At 44.8% G+C, this 21335-nt stretch overlaps 1 protein-coding gene across 2 annotated transcripts in view; it reads right to left on the bottom strand.

The window, feature by feature from the left end:
- Positions 1–13644, bottom strand: part of pcca (propionyl-CoA carboxylase subunit alpha) — a 115009-nt gene extending 101365 nt beyond the window's left edge. For both annotated transcript variants that reach the window (XR_001965804.2, XM_018745068.2), the window contains exons 1-5: positions 13570–13644; positions 11774–11851; positions 10180–10227; positions 10014–10082; positions 239–352 (exon numbers count right to left, since the gene is read on the bottom strand). Coding sequence is in view for 1 of the 2 variants with exons in the window: in XM_018745068.2 (XP_018600584.2) it covers positions 239–352; positions 10014–10082; positions 10180–10227; positions 11774–11851; positions 13570–13623 (363 nt within the window). In the remaining variant the exon portion in view is untranslated. The remainder of the gene's footprint in view (positions 1–238; positions 353–10013; positions 10083–10179; positions 10228–11773; positions 11852–13569) is intronic.
- Positions 13645–21335: the final 7691 nt, after the last annotated feature.

Below are 21335 nucleotides of genomic sequence, written 5' to 3'. Positions count from 1 at the left end.
GCCGCCGGCAGCACGGCCAGACGCCGCGGGGCCCTTTGATTTCGGCGCGCCCGCTACCACACTCGCATTCGCACCCGGGCGTGGGGGAAAGCGCCGCCTAAAGTGGAATATCAAACGCCGTCCGTGGCTCGCCCCCGTCCCCCGCCCGCCCTTTCTTGTCCCCCCCGCCCGGATTTTGCATTCGGGGTACGGTTAAGCCTCCGCGGCGCCTCGGCCCCCGGACTCCTTTCACACTCACAGCTTGGGCTCCCGTCTGCCTCGCGGCCTCCAAAATGGCGTCCATGTTGAGGTAGCTTTTGTTGGTGGGAGCGGGGCCGACGCAGACCGCCTCGTCCGCCATTTTCACGTGCACCTGGAAGAGAAGGACACGCGCACACTGGCCACGTCAGACCAAACGGAGTGAAGGAGACACGAACGCACGAGTTAAAGGACTTGCCGGAAAGTGGCAGAAGGAGACGTGTGTTGCATTACAGATACACAAAAGAGTGCGTTAGAGCCCTTTCATGTAGCCCCATGCTAACCCCCACCTGCCACCGCTAGCTGGAGCACAGCTCTAATTAACAGCCCCGCTTAGAAAGGAAGCAGCCAAACAAACGTATCTATTGTGCAAACAGAGAGGCCGTGAAAATGGCGAAGATGTTAAGCGGCCGTCGCTTAGATCGCACGCTTCGGCAATGACTGAAATTTCCAAATGGAAGAAAAATATGTAATTTATTCATTTAGCTGAGGCTTCTCTGCAAAACAATTTACTAATGTTAAACCATCCACAATTATTTATCCGTTTATGCAACCAGGTAACTTTACCGGAGCAATTTTGAACAAGTACGTTGCTCAAGGGTACTGCAACTGGAGGTGGGATTCGAACCTGCAACCTCTGGGTCCAAAGGCAGTGGCTCTGACCACCGCGCGACCCAGATGCCGAACGAAACACAGGTGAGGAGCGAAGGGGTGACAACACTTCAGCTCGTCCGCTGACGCCCCCCCGGAGCGCGTACTTGAGGATGGCACCACGGGACGGGCGCACTATTAGAATCACATGTACTAAAAAGGAAGTGCGGCGCCCTGCATCACAGGACTTCGGTACGGACCTGGTACGACGGGGAACAGCAGATGGCGTAGCGGCTAGAGCCCTCGCTCGACAGTGAAAATACCCGGGTTCGAATCCCGTTCCTGCTGTACTACTCTTGATGCAGTAAAAACAGCGCTGGGAAATCACTGTGAGCAGATTAATATACAAACCTCACACACTGACTTTGGAGAAAAGGGTTGGGAAAATGAGTAAACAAATGACCACTAGGAGGGAAAACGAGATTTCTGGTCAATACGTAAAGCGACCATTTATTATCTCATGCGTTTCATACTTGAGCCGTCGTGCGCGTTCACCGAAGTCCGATCTAAATTTGTGTGAGTCACACAACACACGCACATAAAATGCACAACACACTCTGTATCCAGTCATTCTTGAAGCTTCTGTTGGTTTCAACATGACTTGCGTGAAGACAACTGGTGGGTGTAACAGACCTTTGTCGAGTGTGTAGGTGCTACCCTGACAACCACCGTGGACCTGACACACACACACGCACACACAGACGCGCGCGGACGGACACCTGAGGACCATGTGGTGACAGAACCACAGCTAATTAAGTGACAGACAATTGCACTCGGGGGAAACATTCCTGGGAATTACCATCAACAACTGGATCAACAGCGTGGAGAAGGGGAGGTGTTTATGGGCCAGTTGTTCCCCACTTTTCTTTTCACCGGGCTGCTAAAACGAGACATTGCTTCCACTTTTTACACCTTTATTGATGGAAAGCATCTACTTGTCGCTGACGAGCCGAGCCGAGCCGTGACCTACGCGGCGTTTTCTCAGGCTTTGAAATCCTGCGGCGGAGAGACGAATGCTGCCGGTCAAAGTCACGTTACCGTGATGATAATCAGCGCCAAACCAAAATAAGTTCACCTTCTCGATTCAAGCCAATTACAAATTATTTTACAGCATGCACCGTTTGCTGTGGGAGATCCTTTCCTGCCATTTAAACGCACCTTTGTTTGTTTTACTGGAGACGTTAGGGCTCTCTTCCTCGGAAGAACACATCAGCATGCATTTCGCATCGCATATCGCATCTGCAGGACCCTTGATAATATGGCCAGAAAGACACCGCTGGTAGAAATCAGAGCCACTTAAAGATCCGGGCCTCGACAGCCCTCGCCACGCTCAAACGCAGACACGATTCGCCGTTTGCTTTGCACGACGTTACGTTTAATTTAAAACCAAAAGCCGGCACGGTGATGCAATTACGGCAAACGTACAAATATGTCGCTGGAACCTGTGCGGTTCACTTTTTAAATGAATTCAATTGAGAAAGTTGGTCAGGAATAGCAGGCGGACGCACGCCGCCAAGCCATGCCTGTCACTCACTGCTAATTGGCTGCATGATTAATTTGTCTCTCGGTTAATACTTTTTCAATCCAGCTCCATCTCATTAAACTGCCGAATTAAAGGTCTACGGAATGACTTTTTTTTATTTTAAATTATTTAATTGTCAAGCAAGACACCTTGACACCGTGTTCTAAACTCAGCCTGCTTAAGACCTGTTAGATATAGTGCCGCTAATTGGATCATCCTCAGAGTGCAGTAAAAAAAAAATAAATAAATGAAAAATAAATAAATAAAAATTATAGAAATCCCTATTTTCCTGTATGGCAGATATAGTAACCCTTTCATTAATACACCAGTCAGGCATGTATAACTCCTTTGCTCAATTCCATTCTCTTTGTGTTCCCTACATATGTTATATTAATCAGCAATCTGTATTAGTCTTCTCCCTTTGAGCATTACTAGAGTATGCCACAAATAAAGTGAACTTAAACAACACTACAAACATTGTACTGTAATGAACTATGACTACATTTCATGGAGAAGATGCCGTGCTTCTCCATCTATAGCAGCTTAGGGTCCAAAAACAGATGTATGTTGGTTCTCACTTTTGCTCCACTGTGTACTGGAATGAGCTCTCTCTGTGCCTCAGAGTCGCTGAATCCCTGCTCTATCTTCTAGAAGGGTCTCAAAACGCTCCTCTTTAGGACAGATCTCCCCCCGATCTCTAAACAACTATGTAAAGCTGAGTCACACCACAATGTCAAAGTCCTGATCACCCTATAGTTCTTATCGAACTCCGTTCTACAAGCAGCTACTCAGGTAATGTGTGTCGGCAAAAACGGAGTCGTTGGACAAAATGCTTTTATAACCATCTGTCTGTATCTGGAAACAGCTGGTAGTGTAGTGGTGAGAGCTGCTGCCTTTGGACCCAAAGGTCGCAGGTTCAATTCCCACCTCCAGCTGCAGTACCCTTGAGCAAGGTACTTACCCTAAATTGCTCCAGTCAAACCACCCAGCTGTATAAAGGGGTAAATAAATCTAGGTAGTTTAACATTGTAAGTCGCTTTGGAGAAAAGCATCAGGTAAATCAACAAATGTATCTAAACTCTTATTTGGTGAAATACACTGCTGCTTACTCAGAGCTGCTTTGTAGCTTTTGAGAGAAGCATCTGCTAAAGGAAGAGCTGCAAACGAACGGAGGTGGGATGAAATTCTTAAAGGAAAGAGGCCAGCGTAGAAAGCAGAATAACTGCATGTTACACGTTCCCATCACCCTCCTGCCTCCAGGGCAAAATGTCTGCGCTACCAACACCATCTGAGGTCACTTACAGTAAAGGCCAGAACTTAAGCAGAAGCATTTTACCAGAAGTGACGTTTCTGCAGAACTAGGCGGCTAGTAAATCAGCCAGTACGTGTGGTCTAGAACCCTTCCCTAAAACCATACTCCCCGTAGGGACCCCTCCCCCCCAAACCGAGCAAGTCCCTGTTCAGGTATAAATTTACATCACTTTCAGTTAGCTTATGTGCAAGCAAGGAACGGTTAATTATTGCCCACTAACGGGAAAGTGTTCTTATAAGGGAATATAACAACATTTGGCCTTTGTTTAAGCTTATTAGTGTGCGGATGTGTTGCTGACAGACTGCGCGTGAGTCAAAACCAGCGAGAAGAAAAGCACATTTGTACAAACTGACATTAGAGCGCAGCCTAAACCATTAAATCTCTCCCATCGCTGCTTCCATCTGACACATTACTAGTGATCGTTATTGCATGATACTTGTCCGAATTCATTTATTATTATTTGTTCTCTTAAAATACCGGCGCTCCGACTCCAACGTCCTTCGCAGCAAAGGTAATAGCAGGACGAGGGCAAATTAAGCCGTTTCCCATCATGCCGAGGCTCGGGCCGTAACGGCTGATAACGGTTCTATTGTGCAGCGTGCCGCTCGTTGGCAAACAGCGGCGTCGCATGCAAAGGTGCAGTTGAGGCCTTCCCCCGAGACCCGGCAGCACAGCATGTCAACCCGCCAGTGCTTTTTTAGGGGCTGATTGCTAAACCCCCTGTAGTTTGAGGTAAACTGACAATTTTCCATCAGCAGGGAATGTGGCTTTATTAGCGATGGGGGTGGGGGAGAGAGCGCTTAATACTAAGAGCAAGTCCTCTTGCTCCTTATACTTTGTGCATCTCCGCTGCTACATTACCGGGCTGAACACCGCAGTCAATCAGCGTTACACTTTCTGAGAAACGTGGCTCAAGAACGGGACCGTCCTGGGTCCGGAAAACGGCGTGAACGCCTTGCTTTCAGAAACACTAGGAGCAACGGCAAATCGCTCCGGCGCAGTCATTTCCTTTAGAAATGTTACGTCGCAAAAATCCGGACTACAGACGCAGAGAGTCCCTCTCTGAACGGGCGACACCAAACAGCACCGGGCAGAAAACAAGCGGCAGAGAGATCTTCAGCTAAAAGGGGGGAAAAGAGAGGGGAAAAAAATCTCTTCAGAGAGGAGCAAGGGGGGGAAAAAAAAAATAAAAGAAACAAATAAAATACCCCCACATAAAAGAGGCTGGAAGGCAAAATGCACTCCCTGGTGTAAATCACCTGTGCCACCATCCCAAGGCTGCAGCCAGCTGCTTCTGAAAACAGACAATCAATACATTCCCGTGCAACATACAAATGCAGACACAAAGCAAGCGCACACGTGCACGCCTCTCTAATGTACCTGTATACGCTGCACATCAAGCATCATTTGATATAAATAGGCACTAGGAGCAAGCAGCGGTTACATGGAAATAAAATCTTTAATAGCTTTTTTATAAGGTGCTCTTCACACATGCAAAGGCATCCTGGGTATTGGGCCTGGTCACTCTACCCATCATGATGTTTGTGTAAGGAAAGACTTGAGGGGTGGATACCCTGCGAATAGCAAGGCCACAGGGGCAGGGGGGTAGTTATCAAGATACCGGAGTTAGGGATCTTTATCACGAGCGCTGGGACCGCACGCTGAGGGCGGCCACAGCTCGGACAGCAGGTCTAGCGGAGCTTCAGGGTTAGAACCCTCAAGGTTCCCCAAATGCACGTTGTATGCGGGCACATCTCCTGAATCAAGCCGGTAACGTAATCACAGTTAATTCACACAATTTCATAGACGCCCTATGTATCGGGTCCCACGCATCCCTTTCGAAACTGTATTCTTTAGCGTGTTCGGTGTCCTGCAGCCCTGGAAGAGCGATCCGCTTCACCATCTTATGACAAACTCAAACTGACTGATAACATGGTACTATAAAATTAATAAAACTGAACAAAAATTCCTTTAAAAATAATAAATACTGAATAAATAGGAATTACACAGAATTCTGAATAAATAGTCAGTTTGCATAATACAGATAAGTTCTAATTAATGGGAAAAATAGGGTTGGGCTAGAGCACACTAATCATCGCCCTCCAAAAAATAGGACACACCTAAAATCCAATTAGAATATAGGGCAAAACCTCCCAAAAACACAATTTGTTGCAACTAAATGGCAGCGCACATGGAAACAATGAAAGACTACGCAGCTGGTGACACTTTGCTCTTTCGGTTCTTTCAAGGTGATCAACAACATCTAACTTCTGTTGCAGCGTCACAGCCCTTCCTTTACCATCTCCACTTGGAGACCAGAACGCTTCTTTACACTCGTCACTTTGGCCACATGCCTAACTGTAACATGACAGCTCGCAAATACTATAAGTACTAAAGGCAAAAAAATGAGTGGTGCAACTTTGAATTTTTGGAACGGGTTCACATTATCGCCGATTCAAATAAACCAAAAATGTGAGAGTAAATCACACCCACAAAAGGCCCCACTATGTAAACGGTTTATTCACTGAAATCAAATAGTTAACACACCCAACACAGCAGAGCTGACTGCATTTAACTGTTTGTTTTTATGTGCCCAGACGAGGTAAAGCGAACGCAACATCAACTGGCTACACAAGGATAGGGGCCGAACACCCGTCACTGCATTAGCGCCAGAGATAAATGCGTAAGAATAAAGAACAGTTTATGCTTAAAGACACCTAATTGGAGACTCTGTAGTCAGGGACTTGCGTTGAGCCTTTAACAGGGACAACAGCCGCAAAAACCAATGAATTATTCAAAGAAACAAAAAAAAAAACTATATATACATAAGCTATTAAAAATAAGCATGACCCTAATAAGAGGAAGTTGTCAGCGGAGACTGACAGACTCGGAGGGTAGTTAGAAAAGCAGCATGGGGGCCATTTAATCCAGCACTTGATTAACTCATCGCCTGTCCACTAGTCCTAAAGACATGTGCTAACATGTCATAATCGTCGTAATTCTCATCAACCCCCGAGTTGGCGAGCCAGCTCCTTGATTAGGACTAAATTCCCAGAAGGAGCATGGTTAATGCTTAATAATTCCCCTTAGCCTTGCACCGCTGTGCCACAGGCACCTTCAATTAAATACACCATGTCTAAAGAGCGTCACCAGCGCGGATAAATTCAGGGTGGCTTGTTGCTGCGCTCGTCTACTCCCGCTCGCCCCTCGGCCGGCCAGCCAGCCAGCCCGTGCGTATCCGGCACCCTTGCCAAAGAAAAAATAAAATATAGATAAGTGCGCGCATACACTTCCCCTCCTCTTACTGCATTATTCACCCTCCGCTGCCACCTTTCAATAGGTAACGACGGCAAAACTAGGGCGCTGTAAACCCCCATGTAAGAAAAAACAACCAACCTGCTGAAACGCAGCACACTTCAAATAGCCCCCCCCCCAACCCATGTTTCATCAGATTTTAAGGTTATGACAATATCTGTCATGAATATTAATCCTCGCTGGCAATTCCCCATCCTCCCACTTCGTCGTAAAAGCGACTGTCAACAACGTTTCACGTTTGTTTGTCAAAGTGTTCAGCGGGACGGGGCTTCTGAGACCCCTGCGGTGAGGGACCACGTTCACCAGAGATGGGGTGGGCTGGGGAGTGGGGGGGCTCGCTTCGTCTTTGGCGCTAGCCGGCTCACCTATCGACGACGCCCCTGAGGGTCACGTGCCTCGGAGATGAGAGGAACGGGGCACGTGGGGGTTGGGGGGAGGCATAGCACACTTCTGCGCAACGTATCGGCGGATCGTGTCACGTTTTGGAGTTTGCGATCACGCTTGCACGCTGAAAGGGGGAGCGAGAAACAGAGAGGCCTTTCATCTTCCCGCAAACACGGCTGTGACATCTGCGAAACAAAACATTAACAACCGTCGCCACGCGATGCAGTCGAGCATTTCTTAGCGCCTTTTCAAAAGCGACCAGCAAACCCAACATCTGAAAAGTGCTGCCAAATATACTCTTTTTTTTTTTTTTGACAAAGCAAATTTTGTGGTCTCGTCCGAGGTTTGAATCCGTATAACTTCAAGTCAAGGAAGCTACACAACCGGTGAAGGTCAGAGCAGCGTCTGATAGGGGCCCATAGCCTGGTGGGAATGGAGAAAAACCCCGAAGCAGCTGAATCGATGAGGTGAAACAGCAGGGAAATGAGGACATTCTAAGAGGAACCGATTGATCAGCTCGAAAAAGAGCTTCCTGTGCCTCCCCCTTCCTCTCCGTGAACCGTGTTCACTTACCCCCTTATAGCATCAAGGTTCTTTATGCTCGAAAGAAGACTAATTACTCTGACATCACAGTCCTGTCTGTCCCATTCACCTCCCGTGACAGTGGTTCACCACAGCAACATCTCAAGAGGCCACACTCAACGTCACCTAACTATCAATCACGTTTACATCCACTTAGCTGACACTTCTCTTCAAAACGACTTATAATGTTGAGCTTCTCTCAATTTTTTACCCATTTTGATACAGATGAGTAATTTTAGGGTAAGTACCTTGCTCAAGGGTAGGACAGCTGAAGGTGGGAATTGAACCTGCGACCTTTGGGTCCAAAGGCAGAAGCTCTAACCACATTACCCATAAGCGCTCACAAAAGGTGCCCCTCAGCGTAACCCGCAGCCCTGGACTGTAAGACGTTGAAAACGTGGAAAATCCAAAGAAGTGGAGAAGTTCATGAATCATCCTTCTGTTGATGTAGCGCACTCACTGTATCGCTCTCTGAGATGTATGTCGCTTTAGAGAAACGCGTCTGCTAAACGAATAGCTGTCAATCATTATTGTCTTATAAAAACAAGTAAAAACTATTGCAGCCTCATGCGGTTTCCCTTGGGATCAATAACGTTTTAGTCTCATCACTACTATGGCAAAACGCTGTGACAACTATTACAAACATACACATATAAGAAAAGTGACAAGTGACAGGAGATGACTCCAGATGTACCTCAAATATATGCAGTGCACCACCTGTACCCCCCCACCCCACCCCACACAAACAGACACAAAAATAGAACTGCTAAGGTTTCCCTGTATGGTAAAAATGCACTGCATGTATGCAGAGTTAATCTGTACAAGAGCGAACTGTGACAACATGCTGCAGCGCAAACACTCCCGACCTTTCATCACCAAATCAGCCCAAGACGAAAATGCAAGAAAATTCCTCATATACACAGTGACAGATGGTAAACTGCAGGGCCAAACAATTTCTGAGAGATGCAAAAACCGTAAGCCACCGTGTAATTCCTAAGTTCCACAAATTCAGTGTGTGCAAGAGCCACACATTGACCAAATTTACTCAATTCTCCTAACACAGAGAGTGGAATGAAGGAGGACCGAGTTCCATTAAACACACAATCACTAGATGAACAGAAGATTAAGTTCTCAACTTAAGAACATGAGAGGGAACAACAACTCTCCCCCAATGCTTCAGAGCACACAGATTTGTTCGTATCTCCAAACGTTTGGAAGTCAAGGCCTTATTGTATGTATCAAAATTAGGATCACACTTCACACAGGTATTCCAGTTAACAGTAACTCTTCAAGTCCGACGGATTCCAAGGAAACACACTGAGAGCAAGAGCATCAACCGCACACCCAGCATGTCCTCCTCTGAAAAGGACCATACCTCATCCCAAATCAAACCCAGTCCGGGCACTAACGATACAAAAAAATTTGTACGTCTGTGCGGACATCGATGTGTTGCAGGTGCCAGCTGACTGCCCGCCGATGAGCTCACTGACCATAATGGGGCTCAGCTGTCAGAGGAGTTGATGGGGGTGGGGGGTCCCAAACAGTCAGCTTGCGAGACCCGAGCGTCATAGTCGATCAAATTAGATCCTTCCGGCCCACTGGCTCACATGCATTCAGGGCTCTGACTGAAATCAAGTTCCTTTGGGCTGATAACATCAATAGGGGGATTTGAGGTGCGCTCTACGGGGCAAATCGATTCATTGATAAACGCAGCGGAAGTAAGAAATGCCGTTGAACAGTCTTCGCAACGAATCCAGACAAACAGAGTTAACGGGTCATAACTACACTCCCCCCCAACCCCTGATCAATATCACGTAACCGTGTACATCCTTTCGATGAGTTCACGAAAATACAGCAAAAACAACACATTTTTCTCGTGAGTATGAAGCAAACCGACAGAATCATCACAGGAGCTTGACTGCCCCCCCATGAAGACGAAACACAGGAAAGACAGTAAAGGAACAAGAAAAAACAAGAGAAAATAAGAATTTGATGTCTGATTCAACTTACCGCACTGGAGTCGACATCGCTGTGAACGGCAACTGTTTTGATCCCCATCTTTTTACATGTTTTCATCACCTGTGGAAGCAAAAAAATAAATGTGCGTCATCCATTTCTAAAAACATATTTGCATTTTCAGTTACATATTTAGATGTAAAGGTATAAAGACACTTACCCGGCAAGCAATTTCTCCTCTGTTTGCAATGAGGATCTTATCAAATGTCTGCAAGACAGATGAACAGCAGCTGATAGAGACTTTGTGAACAACCAGTTTACTCTGGTATCGCTCCCTCGAGATTATCTTACTGGAGACACCAACAACAGTTCTACTGCTTTGTCGTAAAAGTTCATTTAAATGCAACAACTGCATACGTCTGCTTAACAACATTACGATGGTGGACTTAGGGCCGAGAACAAAGGCACTGGATGCCCCAAAGACTGCAACAATCACTCGTTGACATTTAAATGTGTTACTTTCTCATATCTCCATACAAAGCTGAGAAATCGCACATAAAAAGCACAGACATCACATAAATCGCAGATAGACTGGTCTCAACCTTACACGGGAAGAGGCACTGACTTCATGTTAACTTTAAAAAAAAAAATGACAGAATTGCAGAGCACAACTCAACAGGAAAAACATCTCAACGCTCGGAAAGATTATCTGTTTTCTGCCATCAAGTCACTGCTCGGCAAACTCTTTAATCCCAAGAGATTTATAACAGTAACCACTTATTCAGACAGAGCACTTTAGATTCTGCATTTATTCATTTAGCGGATGCTTTTCTCCAAAGCAACTTACCATGTTAAGGTTACAATTATTATAATTGCAAGCTTAAAATTATTCACCCATTTACACAGCTGGGTAATTTTTTTTATTGAACTAAATTAGGGTAAGTACCTTGCTCAAGGGTACCACACCCAGAGGTGAGATTTGAACCTGTGACCTTTGGGTCCAAAGGCAGCAACTCTAACCACTATGCTACCAGCTGCCTCAGGTCAAATATGGTTCTGAAGAGTACTAGGACAGACCACCTCTCTGGGTCTTGAATCAGCAACCTTTTGGCTGTAAGGGTATGCCCTGCTCCCGGCCACACTCATGGTAGCTGGAAGCGTCCAGTACGTTCCCCAGATTCTGCTTTTATGACTCTGTCTAGCAAACACAAAGTAGGATTCAAACACATAGTTTCTCTGCAGGCACTGCTCAAGCTTTTATAATAAACAGAAGGAACAGAGACAACAATAGCCACAAAAAAAGCGCACTTCAACCAGAGTAAAGCTGAGAATTCTTAACAAGGTTTGAAGAATGGGACCACACCATATGTGTTTTCCCATTAAGTCCCTCGGCAGCTATAAAACAGTAACACCTCTCGTTTTCGCCGTCCCTCAAGGCGCGCTTGGTTTGTTTGAAGATCAAAGCTGCTGAGATGCAACAATGTGGTTCCAGGGGCTGTGAATCGAACATTTCCTTCAAAGTTGGAGACACTTATTTTTTATAAAGGTCGGGGTGCTGAGCAGGTGTGAGTAAACCACCGCAGACAATTATTTAGCCTCCGCAGCAGTTATATGATTCAGAAACGTGTCTTATAGGCTCTAACTGCCCTCAGCCCCGATGCACTGCATCCTCTTCCTTACAGTAACGGTACCTTCTTGGTTTAATTTCCTAAGAGCTATGTCATCCTGTAAGTGTGCTCATTTTTCAAGAAAGTCTTTATAAAAGTCTACGCAGATCGGTGGGGGTGTTGAAGAAGAAAATATTTCACACCCACCTTTTCAGCAGGATCATAAACTGTTGAATATTTTGCATGAGAGGCAACTGCACAACATCTTGACTTCCAGGCCACGTGCTGTAAAGCAATAAGACATTGCAAGATCAGAGCAGAAAAGCAAAAATTAAAAATATGTATAAATAAGTATATACTATACTTCTACACTCCAGAAATACAACCTGTCTGACATACTTTTGTTGTGTAATTTATAATCCGCAGACATCTCAAAAAGGATGGAATTAAACAGCTGTTTTGAACTGACTATTCATGCAAGCAGGGATATTAAAAAGTTATCCAAAATTACCAAGTCACAAATGTTATGTAAAACTGAATTTTCAATTTTTTTTTTTAATCTCTTTGTAATTCTCTCACCTCTATACTGTAAAGTAAATCTCAAGAAGCTCAAGAATAAATTAAACCAAGATTTCCTACAAGATCAGAAGGTTACGTCATTAAAAAAAAAAAAAAAAACTATCAGAACAAACATCATCACTGTAAACCTGCAGGATCTTGATGTCTAAAATACAGAAAATAAATGAAGAGCTGTTTTTTTTCCTATTTTAGCAAACCAGGAGACATACTAGTGTGACCACCAGGTTGGACCAGGACCCTTCAAGGTGTGATACAGTATGTTAATTCCCCCTTAAGTAATATACTATAAAGACTCTCTTATGTACTTTTAAAGGTTCTACACATTTAAGTACAACATTGTGATAATGTTTAAGAAGACCTGAGACCATTACACGTTCTGTCAAAAACAGGGGTGGGAATATATATATATATATATATATATATGTGTGTGTATGAAGGGGGCGCGGTGGTGCAGTGGGTTGGACCGGGTCCTGCTCTCCAGTGGGTCTGGGGTTCGAGTCCCGCTTGGGGTGCCTTGCAATGGACTGGCGTCCCGTCCTGGGTGTGTCCCCTCCCCCTCCGGCTTTAGGCCCTGAGTTGCCGGGTAGGCTCCGGTTCCCCGCGACCCCATCTGGGACAAGCGGTTCAGAAAATGTGTATGTGTGTGTCTGGAGATGTCACTCAGTAAGTTAGTGTTTGCTAAGAGCTGAATTTTGACAAGTCAGATGTAGTTTTAGGAAGAAGGTTCTTGGTGGTAAACCTTAAACTTTAAAGTCGAGTTAATTTCACACAGATCACACTAAAAAAAAAAATGCAAACATTAAAAAAAAGATATATATAAGTTTATGTGTAAAACAATATAAATGACTGTCCTTTCCCCCTTTGTGAAACCTAATGTAATAAAATTATATTATATACAAGTGAAGTGTGGACAAACTGTACTTTACTTCAGACAAAGAAAACAGCTGGTTTTCTTGCTTAGTTTGTACAAAATCACGTGTAAGAAATGACAACGCTGCTGCTCACACTGAATATCAAAAATAGGGACACCCCACACACGCACACACACACTAGTGACGAGTCCCAACCCTGTGACATTGACAATGATTGATTGACAAGAAGACAAGAGTCCCCTTTTCCAGTCCAGCACGACTTAGAGCATGTGTTAGAGTTTAGAAACGTGCAAAAGACTCGTGAGGAACACGTGTGAGCTGTGTGTGTGTTACAGCTGGAACACGTTTTTAAACAAAACAGAGAGTGACTCGAGACGAGTCGACCTGCTCCCCTCTGGCAGGCTGGAATCCACACACTCACTCACTCACACACAGACAGAGGAGCAGCAACGACCCTGAATATTCCGCTCCGCCGAAACTGTTACACTGCAACAATGTAACAGCGGAGCACTGAAACACTTTAAATGTGTCACTTTGTGACGAGTCGCTCACCTGCCAGGTGAACAGAACTCTCTGCAGAGCTGGAGTGACTCTATGAGACGCCATGACTGCCGGGATGTACGTCGCCGACCGGTGACCTTTCAACCGGGAGGGCGTGCGCTTCCTCCGCCAATCACAGACCGGCGTCTGCGTGCGTCCTGGACGTCGTATGCTAATCGTTTAAAGAGGCAGTGCCGATTCTCCTTGGACGTCCTTTCACTGAGCACCGTATGGTGTTACTCCACTGCAGCAAAGGAATGAGGAGGTTTCGCAATGTTTTCAGAGAAGCTCCTGAAAGATACAGTTTTTTGGGGAGCTATGGAGAAATCAGAAAACTGTAACAACGATTCCCCAAAGGAGTATATTTCATGGATACTAGGGCACAGTTGAAAAACAGTGCATCAGAGCATCATCATCACATAATATTTGTTCTACTCACATTTAATGTACTTATTGATTTAGATTAATAAAAGTTGATGAATAAATAAAAATGGGAATATCTGTTTTGGATACAGGAAATTTCCATTTGGACATCTCATGTGTCTTGGTTGCATACATACCTGCATGTCCTGTAAAGGTCCTGATTCCGGCATAAAGGCACTTTTCAGCAGTCCTTAACCGTGCTCTTCCTCACAGTGCTCTTTCGCTCACATTTTGGTCCTGGCATGAAAAAGTCAGACAAAACTGTAGTTGGAAGAGTATGACATTTAGGTCCTTCACAAAGTAACATTTTAATAAGACCTGGATCAGTAGTGCAGCACACTCTTTGTACACGACTGTGTATCCATTCATGCTCCTTGGTACTCAATAGTAAAGCTTACATTCGAATTACAACAAAAAATGCAGAAAAACATTTTGGTACAAGTTTCAGTCTGAGCTGAAATTTTTCTTGAAAGCACTTTTCCAACATTATATAATATACATTATTATTACTAGTAAAATAAATATTATCATTACACTAATGGGGGCACAGTAGGCTGGCCTGGGTCCTGCTCTCCAGTGGATCTGGGGTTCAGGTCCTGCTTGGGGTGCCTTGCAACAGACTGACATCTCATCTTGGGTGTGTCCTCTCCCCCTCCAGCCTTACACTCTGTGTTGCCAGGTTAGGCTCTGGCTCCCTGTGACCCCATATGGGGCAAGCAGTTACATTAATTCATTCACCTGGTGCCTTTCTGCCAAGAGACTTAGAGTGTTTAGGTACTTATTGTTGATTTATACAGCTGGGGTAATTTCACTGGAGCAATTTGAGAGAAAGTACATTACTCCAGGGTATTACAGTTAGAGGTGGGAATCAAACCTATGACCTTTGGATCCAAAGGCAGGAGCTCTAACCACCACACTACCAGCTGTGTAGTATTTATGTTTATTTATTTAGTAGATGCTTTTCTGCAAAGCAACTTCCAATAAACTGTTAGTAGTGTTATCAGCCCACACACCTTATTCACCATAGTGACTTACACTGCTAGATACACTACTTACACTCAGTCACTCATCCATACATGAGTGGAACACACACACACTCTCTGTCACTCAGACACACACTATAGGTGAACTTGAACAGCATGTTTTTTGGACTGTGGGAGGAAACCAGAGCACCCAGATACACTACTTATACTGGGTCACTCATCCATACATCAGTGGAACACACACTATGGGTGAACCTGAACAGAAGCTCTTTGGAGTGTGGGAGGAAACTAGAGCACCCATAGGAAACCCAAGCAGACACAGGGAGAGCCTGCAAACTCTACACAGACTGAGCAGGGATCAAACCCTTGGCCTCTCGCACCACCCAGGCTCTGTGAGACAGCCTCACTACTTGCTGTGCCACCATGCGACCAGGTAACTTTTTAAATCTAAGCCTTCGTACTGTTCTGTTGCTCATTAGTCTATGCAATGTGATATTCGTTTGAGGTCTCAAATTTCTTACAGTTGTTGACTATTCAAGTCAGCTTGTCAGTGTATGTTCTAGTGAAAGTCTAATGGTATTGATTTAGCCCATAAATGTAATATTCCAGAGAGTGATCAACACACACATTGAAAACAAGTTGAATTCAGCCTGTTCACACACAGCATCTGGCTGAAGTTCAGCACCGCCACCTCTGTGTTGGTCATGTGTTTATTCAGTGACATGAAGGACACCTCTCTCTGTAGGAATTATAGCAATATGATGACTAAGTACTTTCCCCTCCCTCCCTCCCCACTGTTGCGCAATTGTTGGAGTTTATCAGACTACGTGTTTGGCAAATGGAGAGTACAACACACAGGAGACATTTTGCAAAGCTCTCTCCCGCACACCTCACACACACAGTCTGAAACCGCTTGTCCCATGCGGGGTCACGGTGAACCGGAGCCTAACCCGGCAACACAGGGCGAGAGGCTGGAGGCGGAGGGGACGCACCGAGGACGGGACGCCAGGCCGTCACAGGGCACCCCAAGCGGGACTCGAATCCCAGACCCACCAGAGAGCGGGACCTGGTCAAACCCACTCTCCCACCGTGCCACCACACCCCCCTCCCACATCTCGATTAAAGTGAAAGAAGGACCGAGAGGAACCGAGCTGAATTTGAACGGAACCGAGTTTGCGATTCCTTTTCTCACAGTGTCCCTCTTTGCCTGTTCTTCACCAATTCCCTGGACGTTCCCTGCATGGCGAATCAGCTAAGATTTCCATTTGGCAAATCTTCACCTTGGGATTTACGATCCAGGCGGTAATTCTCTCTCGCCGCCGAGCCCATGAATTCCAATACGGCCCCGCACGCCGCATGCAGGTGACTTTTAGTGTACTGAGCGACAGCATCCAGGTCCCAGGGGACTGAGCAGAAATCCACTGACGTCGCTGCAGAGGCAGCAGATCGCAAAACCTCCCACTCCTCGTGGCTGGAACGCCCCGCTTCCGATCAGCTCCGAGGCATTTCATTCATGTCAATTAATTAATAGCCTCTGTTTTAAGCATTAGACCTTTGTAGCTGCTGCCACAGTTAGGAGACTTCTCCCTGTGAGTGAAATTGCTGTCTGTGTTACACTAACTGTGATGTGGTGCTTTTATTGTTCTCCGTCACAGGAGCCAAATTACTAAAGAGCAGATCTAGGGAAGGCGACAACTGCGAACTAACTAATACACACACACACACACACACACACACACACACACATTTCCTGAACCGCTTGTCCCATTCAGGGTCGCAGGGAGCCAGAGCATAACCCGGCAACACAGGGCGTAAGGCTGGAGGGGGAGGGGACACACCCAGGACGAGACGCCAGTCCATAACAAGGCACGCCAAGGAGGGCTCGAACCCCAGACCCACCAGAGAGCAGGCACAGGCAAACCTGCTGCACTGCCGCACCCCACCACTAACCTAATAATGCGTGGTGATAAAAATACTCAGAGGGACAAAAACACAACAATAATGTGAGCCACTGTACAGCAGAATTGCGCCATCGTCCTTAAATGCCGATCACATGTCTTCTCAATATCGTTGGGGATCCACACAGTTGTGGAATTTTGTTGGGAAAGCCTGTTACACCATGAAAAAAAAATCCTGCAGGGCAACTATGGGCAACGTTTCAATGACGAGCCCCCGGTCTTAGGATGAGGGTCTCTGAAATGTCAGTGCACATCACCACGGTCACAGAGCAAAGCTTCGGTGCCATTGTCTCACTGACACACATCTGCATGTTCATTTATTTGCCTCTAACTTGTTACTGAATATTGTATTTTATCCCATGTTGTTACACTTTTACTATCAAAAGTGCATAGCTGAAATAGAAAAAGTAGTCACCTAATACTTCACCGAGACAAACTGTGTGTCAAGGTCAAAGGTCAAGAACAACATGAATAAAAGAGTAGGGCTGTTTTACACTAGGGTACTGCGCTCACATGTAGAGTAAACATTACTAATGCAGTGTAACTGTGGTCTCGGAACTAATTCCGCCGCAGCCGTGGTGAACATCACCCATCACCTGTCCTTTGAGAGCAAAATGAAAGAAGACAGGACATTTGGTGTGTAACAGTACTCTGTTAGCAGTGGTCAGGTTAGTGCTATTGTTCAGCAGGCATGATCCGCTCTCGGTGCGCGCAGCTCCTCCTGCATTCCTCCTGCCCATTGTCTGGAGTCTCAGGAAAGGCCTCCGAGTGGCGGCTCTCCCCTCTCCCCATCTGCCGCCTTCCTCCGCTCCTTACCTTGCGCTGGTTTGAAGTTTTGGCGCCGGGGTGCCGTGCCCTTAAGCGCGCCACCCCCGCGGACCAGACAAAGTGTGTACCCACACATCCCTGGCCACAGTCTGCGCCCGCTGCCGCCGGCCATCTGTCTGCTCCGCGCCTCCCACAAAACGCGGGACGCGGCTCCTCGGCCCTCCTCCTCCCCCGTGCCCTCGGCGGGGAGAGCCCCTCTTTGAGGCACAAGGCGCTTGGGATGTGCCCTCACCTCTGCGGATGTGCCCCCCCCCCCACCGCAGCACCTGCACTCTGCCGGCCATTCCTGCCCTCCTACGCTTTGCCAGATAAATGCACCCTTTGTCTCATGACAGTCCCAAAAAGTGAGAGGAAAGACACGCTTGGAAAAGCAGAGAGGAGCTCAGTCATCGCAGAGGTGATGAGTAAACGACAAAGTGACTCTATTCGTCCTCAAGTTTACATCTCACGCATGTGGAAGGAGTAGTGATGCATCCAGTGCAGCTCAATTTAGCGAACATGTTGAAGTTTGTACACTGATTTTTTTTCACCCTCCCAAAAAAAAAAAATAAAAAAAATAAAAAAGATGTTGACTTGTGCTGTTACTCTGTACACAAAATATTTGATGAAACAATTCAGGAGCCGAAAGGGGAAAATGTTACTGTGCTGCTGCCTTTTTACCGGACCGAAAAAGGCGCAATTAACACGCTATTAATTGTTGTATTAATTGTTAATTGTTATAAATTGTCCTCAAACAGCGGTTCGGGGTCTTACTGCTCAGTCGCTTCCTGTAAAATAACAGAATTATGGATTTTTTTTCCAGTACAGCAAACATACAGGATTATAATATTTTGCTGTATTTTAAAAGACACGGTATGTTATGGAGGCAAATTTATGAACACGAATTGTGTGTTCATAAATTTGCCTCCATAACATACTGTGTCTTGTCACTGCAGATTTATAATGTTGGACTATTTCCATATTAAGCTATAAAAAGATTTCTTTTAAAAACTAATTGGAGATTTTTCCCTTTTGCTGTTTTTTGTTCAGATGTAGTTTAATCTTCTATTACTTTTTACATGTTAATTGAATGGAAAGGCATGTATGGGATATTGACATAAAAAAGACCATCTGAAAATCCGTTTCGCAGAACCAAAAAACATATTTTCCTTCAAGACCAAATATGAATTCGTTAGGTTTCCCATTGAGCAGCTGTCGGTGCGAAAAGGTTATTTCTTCTCAGCAAAAATCCATTTATTTCGCGAAGATTTCTCAAAAAAGGAGAAAACAATGAATTGGCGCAATGACAAACTCTGTCCTGTTTTTATTGTTATTTTATTTATTTTTTTTCTTAGTTTTTGTGACAGCAACGTGTTGATTTCCATCCCACCAAACGAACTTTCAGCGCTGGGTTATTTTCCTCACATGTAATTAAATTGGACATATATGTCAGAAATACTGCCCATATACCGGGTGTCATTTCCCACTAAATCACAGTTGTCATAAATTCTACTTATTCCCCAAATATAAGTGACTATAAGGGAAGGTGTGAAAACAAATCTCAAAACAGAAAGTATGGAAAAATATTTCCAGTTCTTTTTTTGGCATTAATAATTGGTCCATTTTTAAGCAGTGGTATATTTCCTATAAATCATGTAGTAAGACGGTGTAATTGAATGTTAGGTGATGATGACATGATGAACGTGATCTTCAAACCCCCAACACTTGTAATGATCTATATATCTTATTTAAATCATATCTTCATAAATGTGTTATTAGAACTGCGCTCCCTGCTTCCGTGGCCACGGAATTTCGTTCATATTTACTACAAAACAGGGTTTTCCGTGTCTTATGGTAAAAGTGATGAGGGAGGGGAGGGGGGGAGGGATCCAGATTTGCTGATACGAATACATTTTTTGCTTTTGAATTCTTGAGCACCAGAAACCCTGAAAGAACAGAATAAAGACCAAATGGTAACAGATTCTACACACCTTAGGCGCGCGCGCCTGTGTGTGTGTGTGTGTGTGTGTGTGTGTGTGTGTGTGTGTGTGTGTGTGTGTGTGTGTGTGTGAATGATGAGAGAGGCTAGTAAATAAGTCTTAACATACGTTTACAGTGTAATACTTCGTTTTAGTGTGGGTTTTCGTGATTTTAGGCTGTGTTCTTCCCCCCTGCGCTTCACAATGAATTGAGAGATCATCGCAAAACCCAAACGAGCAAAGTGCGCAAAATCAACAAGGAGATTCGGGCTTTCAGGGTATAAAATAATTTCACAGCTACAATAAAAACGTGCCGTTATAACATTCCAGCCTTTAATACCTTCACATCTGCATATTAATATTTACTAAAAAATAACGGTTATTTATGAGTGATTAGATTCCAGGTTTCTCAATATGAAAATACTGAGCTGATGTTTCTCTTCGTATCACATATGACATTTCATGAGCTGAGTGTTACGTATTCCCAAGTAAAGTATATTTTCATTTCACCATTGATCACATCTCTGACTATTTGTGCTGCATGGTGTTTTTTTTGTCGTTGTTTAAACCTACGCATCAGTTTCATACGTTTGTTTTACAGCAGAATATTTAAATATAGATGAAATCGGTGCTCCCTGTACTTAAAGTCTGTAATCCCTTTTCCTGAATTGGTTTGCAATATGACGTTATTCACGCTGTCCACACCATCCTTTATTTACCGTATCAATCGACTGAAGTAATTATATTTAGAAATTACTTATGTGTTTTTTAGTCTCTGTGAAAGCAAAATAACTAGTTTTTTCCCCATGCATTTAACTTTTCATGTCGTATTTAATCTTTTTATTATAACATAATTTTCACTTATTGTTGTTATTTTATCAATCTGTGCATTTTTCTTAGAATCATCCGTTTTTACCATGTTTTACTTGAGCTCAGAACGAGAATGTCCGGAATTCCATGTGTTCATTATGTATGTACGTGTCTAATGTTGCATGCGAGGGGGGGAAAAAAATCACAGTGAGCCTTTCGTGTGTGGAGGTAAACTCACAGTTACACTGATGACAGGTTACGTGTGAAACTGTCAGCTGTCCGCGCCAAGATGATCCATTTATTTCATAAAGTGCAGCCCCCATTTACCGTGTGTGTCCAGTGGGCATCTCAGGTGGCCTGTGTGATGTGACTGACATGAGCTCAATTCCACGAATTACCACCAAGTTCTCCTCCATAAATACTTATTCTGCCCTCTTACACTCACACCGCACTGAGCCAGTTTATCTTAAACTGATCTTTTCTTCTTCTTCTTCTTCTTCTTCTTCTTCTTCTTCTTCTTCTTCTTCTTCTTCTTCTTCCCCAAGATGCGAATGGTGATGATGTGGAAGGAACAGTCCCTCATTGTTTAGCATTCAGAACCACAGGCCTGTATACCTGATTGTATCTCAGAAGGTGTGAGAAAAGACCTCAATTAGAAAGATGTCATACAAGCAGATGATTAATCTTGAAAGATGATTAAGACAATTGCTCAGTTACACAATGATAAAGTGGGACACTAATTAAACTTATCTCAGACAGCAACACTCTTAATTCCCTCTCTTCTTTGTTTCATTTTAATGCGTCCTGTCTCATTGCAG

The sequence above is a fragment of the Scleropages formosus genome, chromosome 12 (genome assembly GCF_900964775.1).
Source record: "Scleropages formosus chromosome 12, fSclFor1.1, whole genome shotgun sequence".
Lineage (NCBI taxonomy): Eukaryota > Metazoa > Chordata > Actinopteri > Osteoglossiformes > Osteoglossidae > Scleropages > Scleropages formosus.
This window is presented reverse-complemented; position numbering and strand designations above follow the sequence as displayed.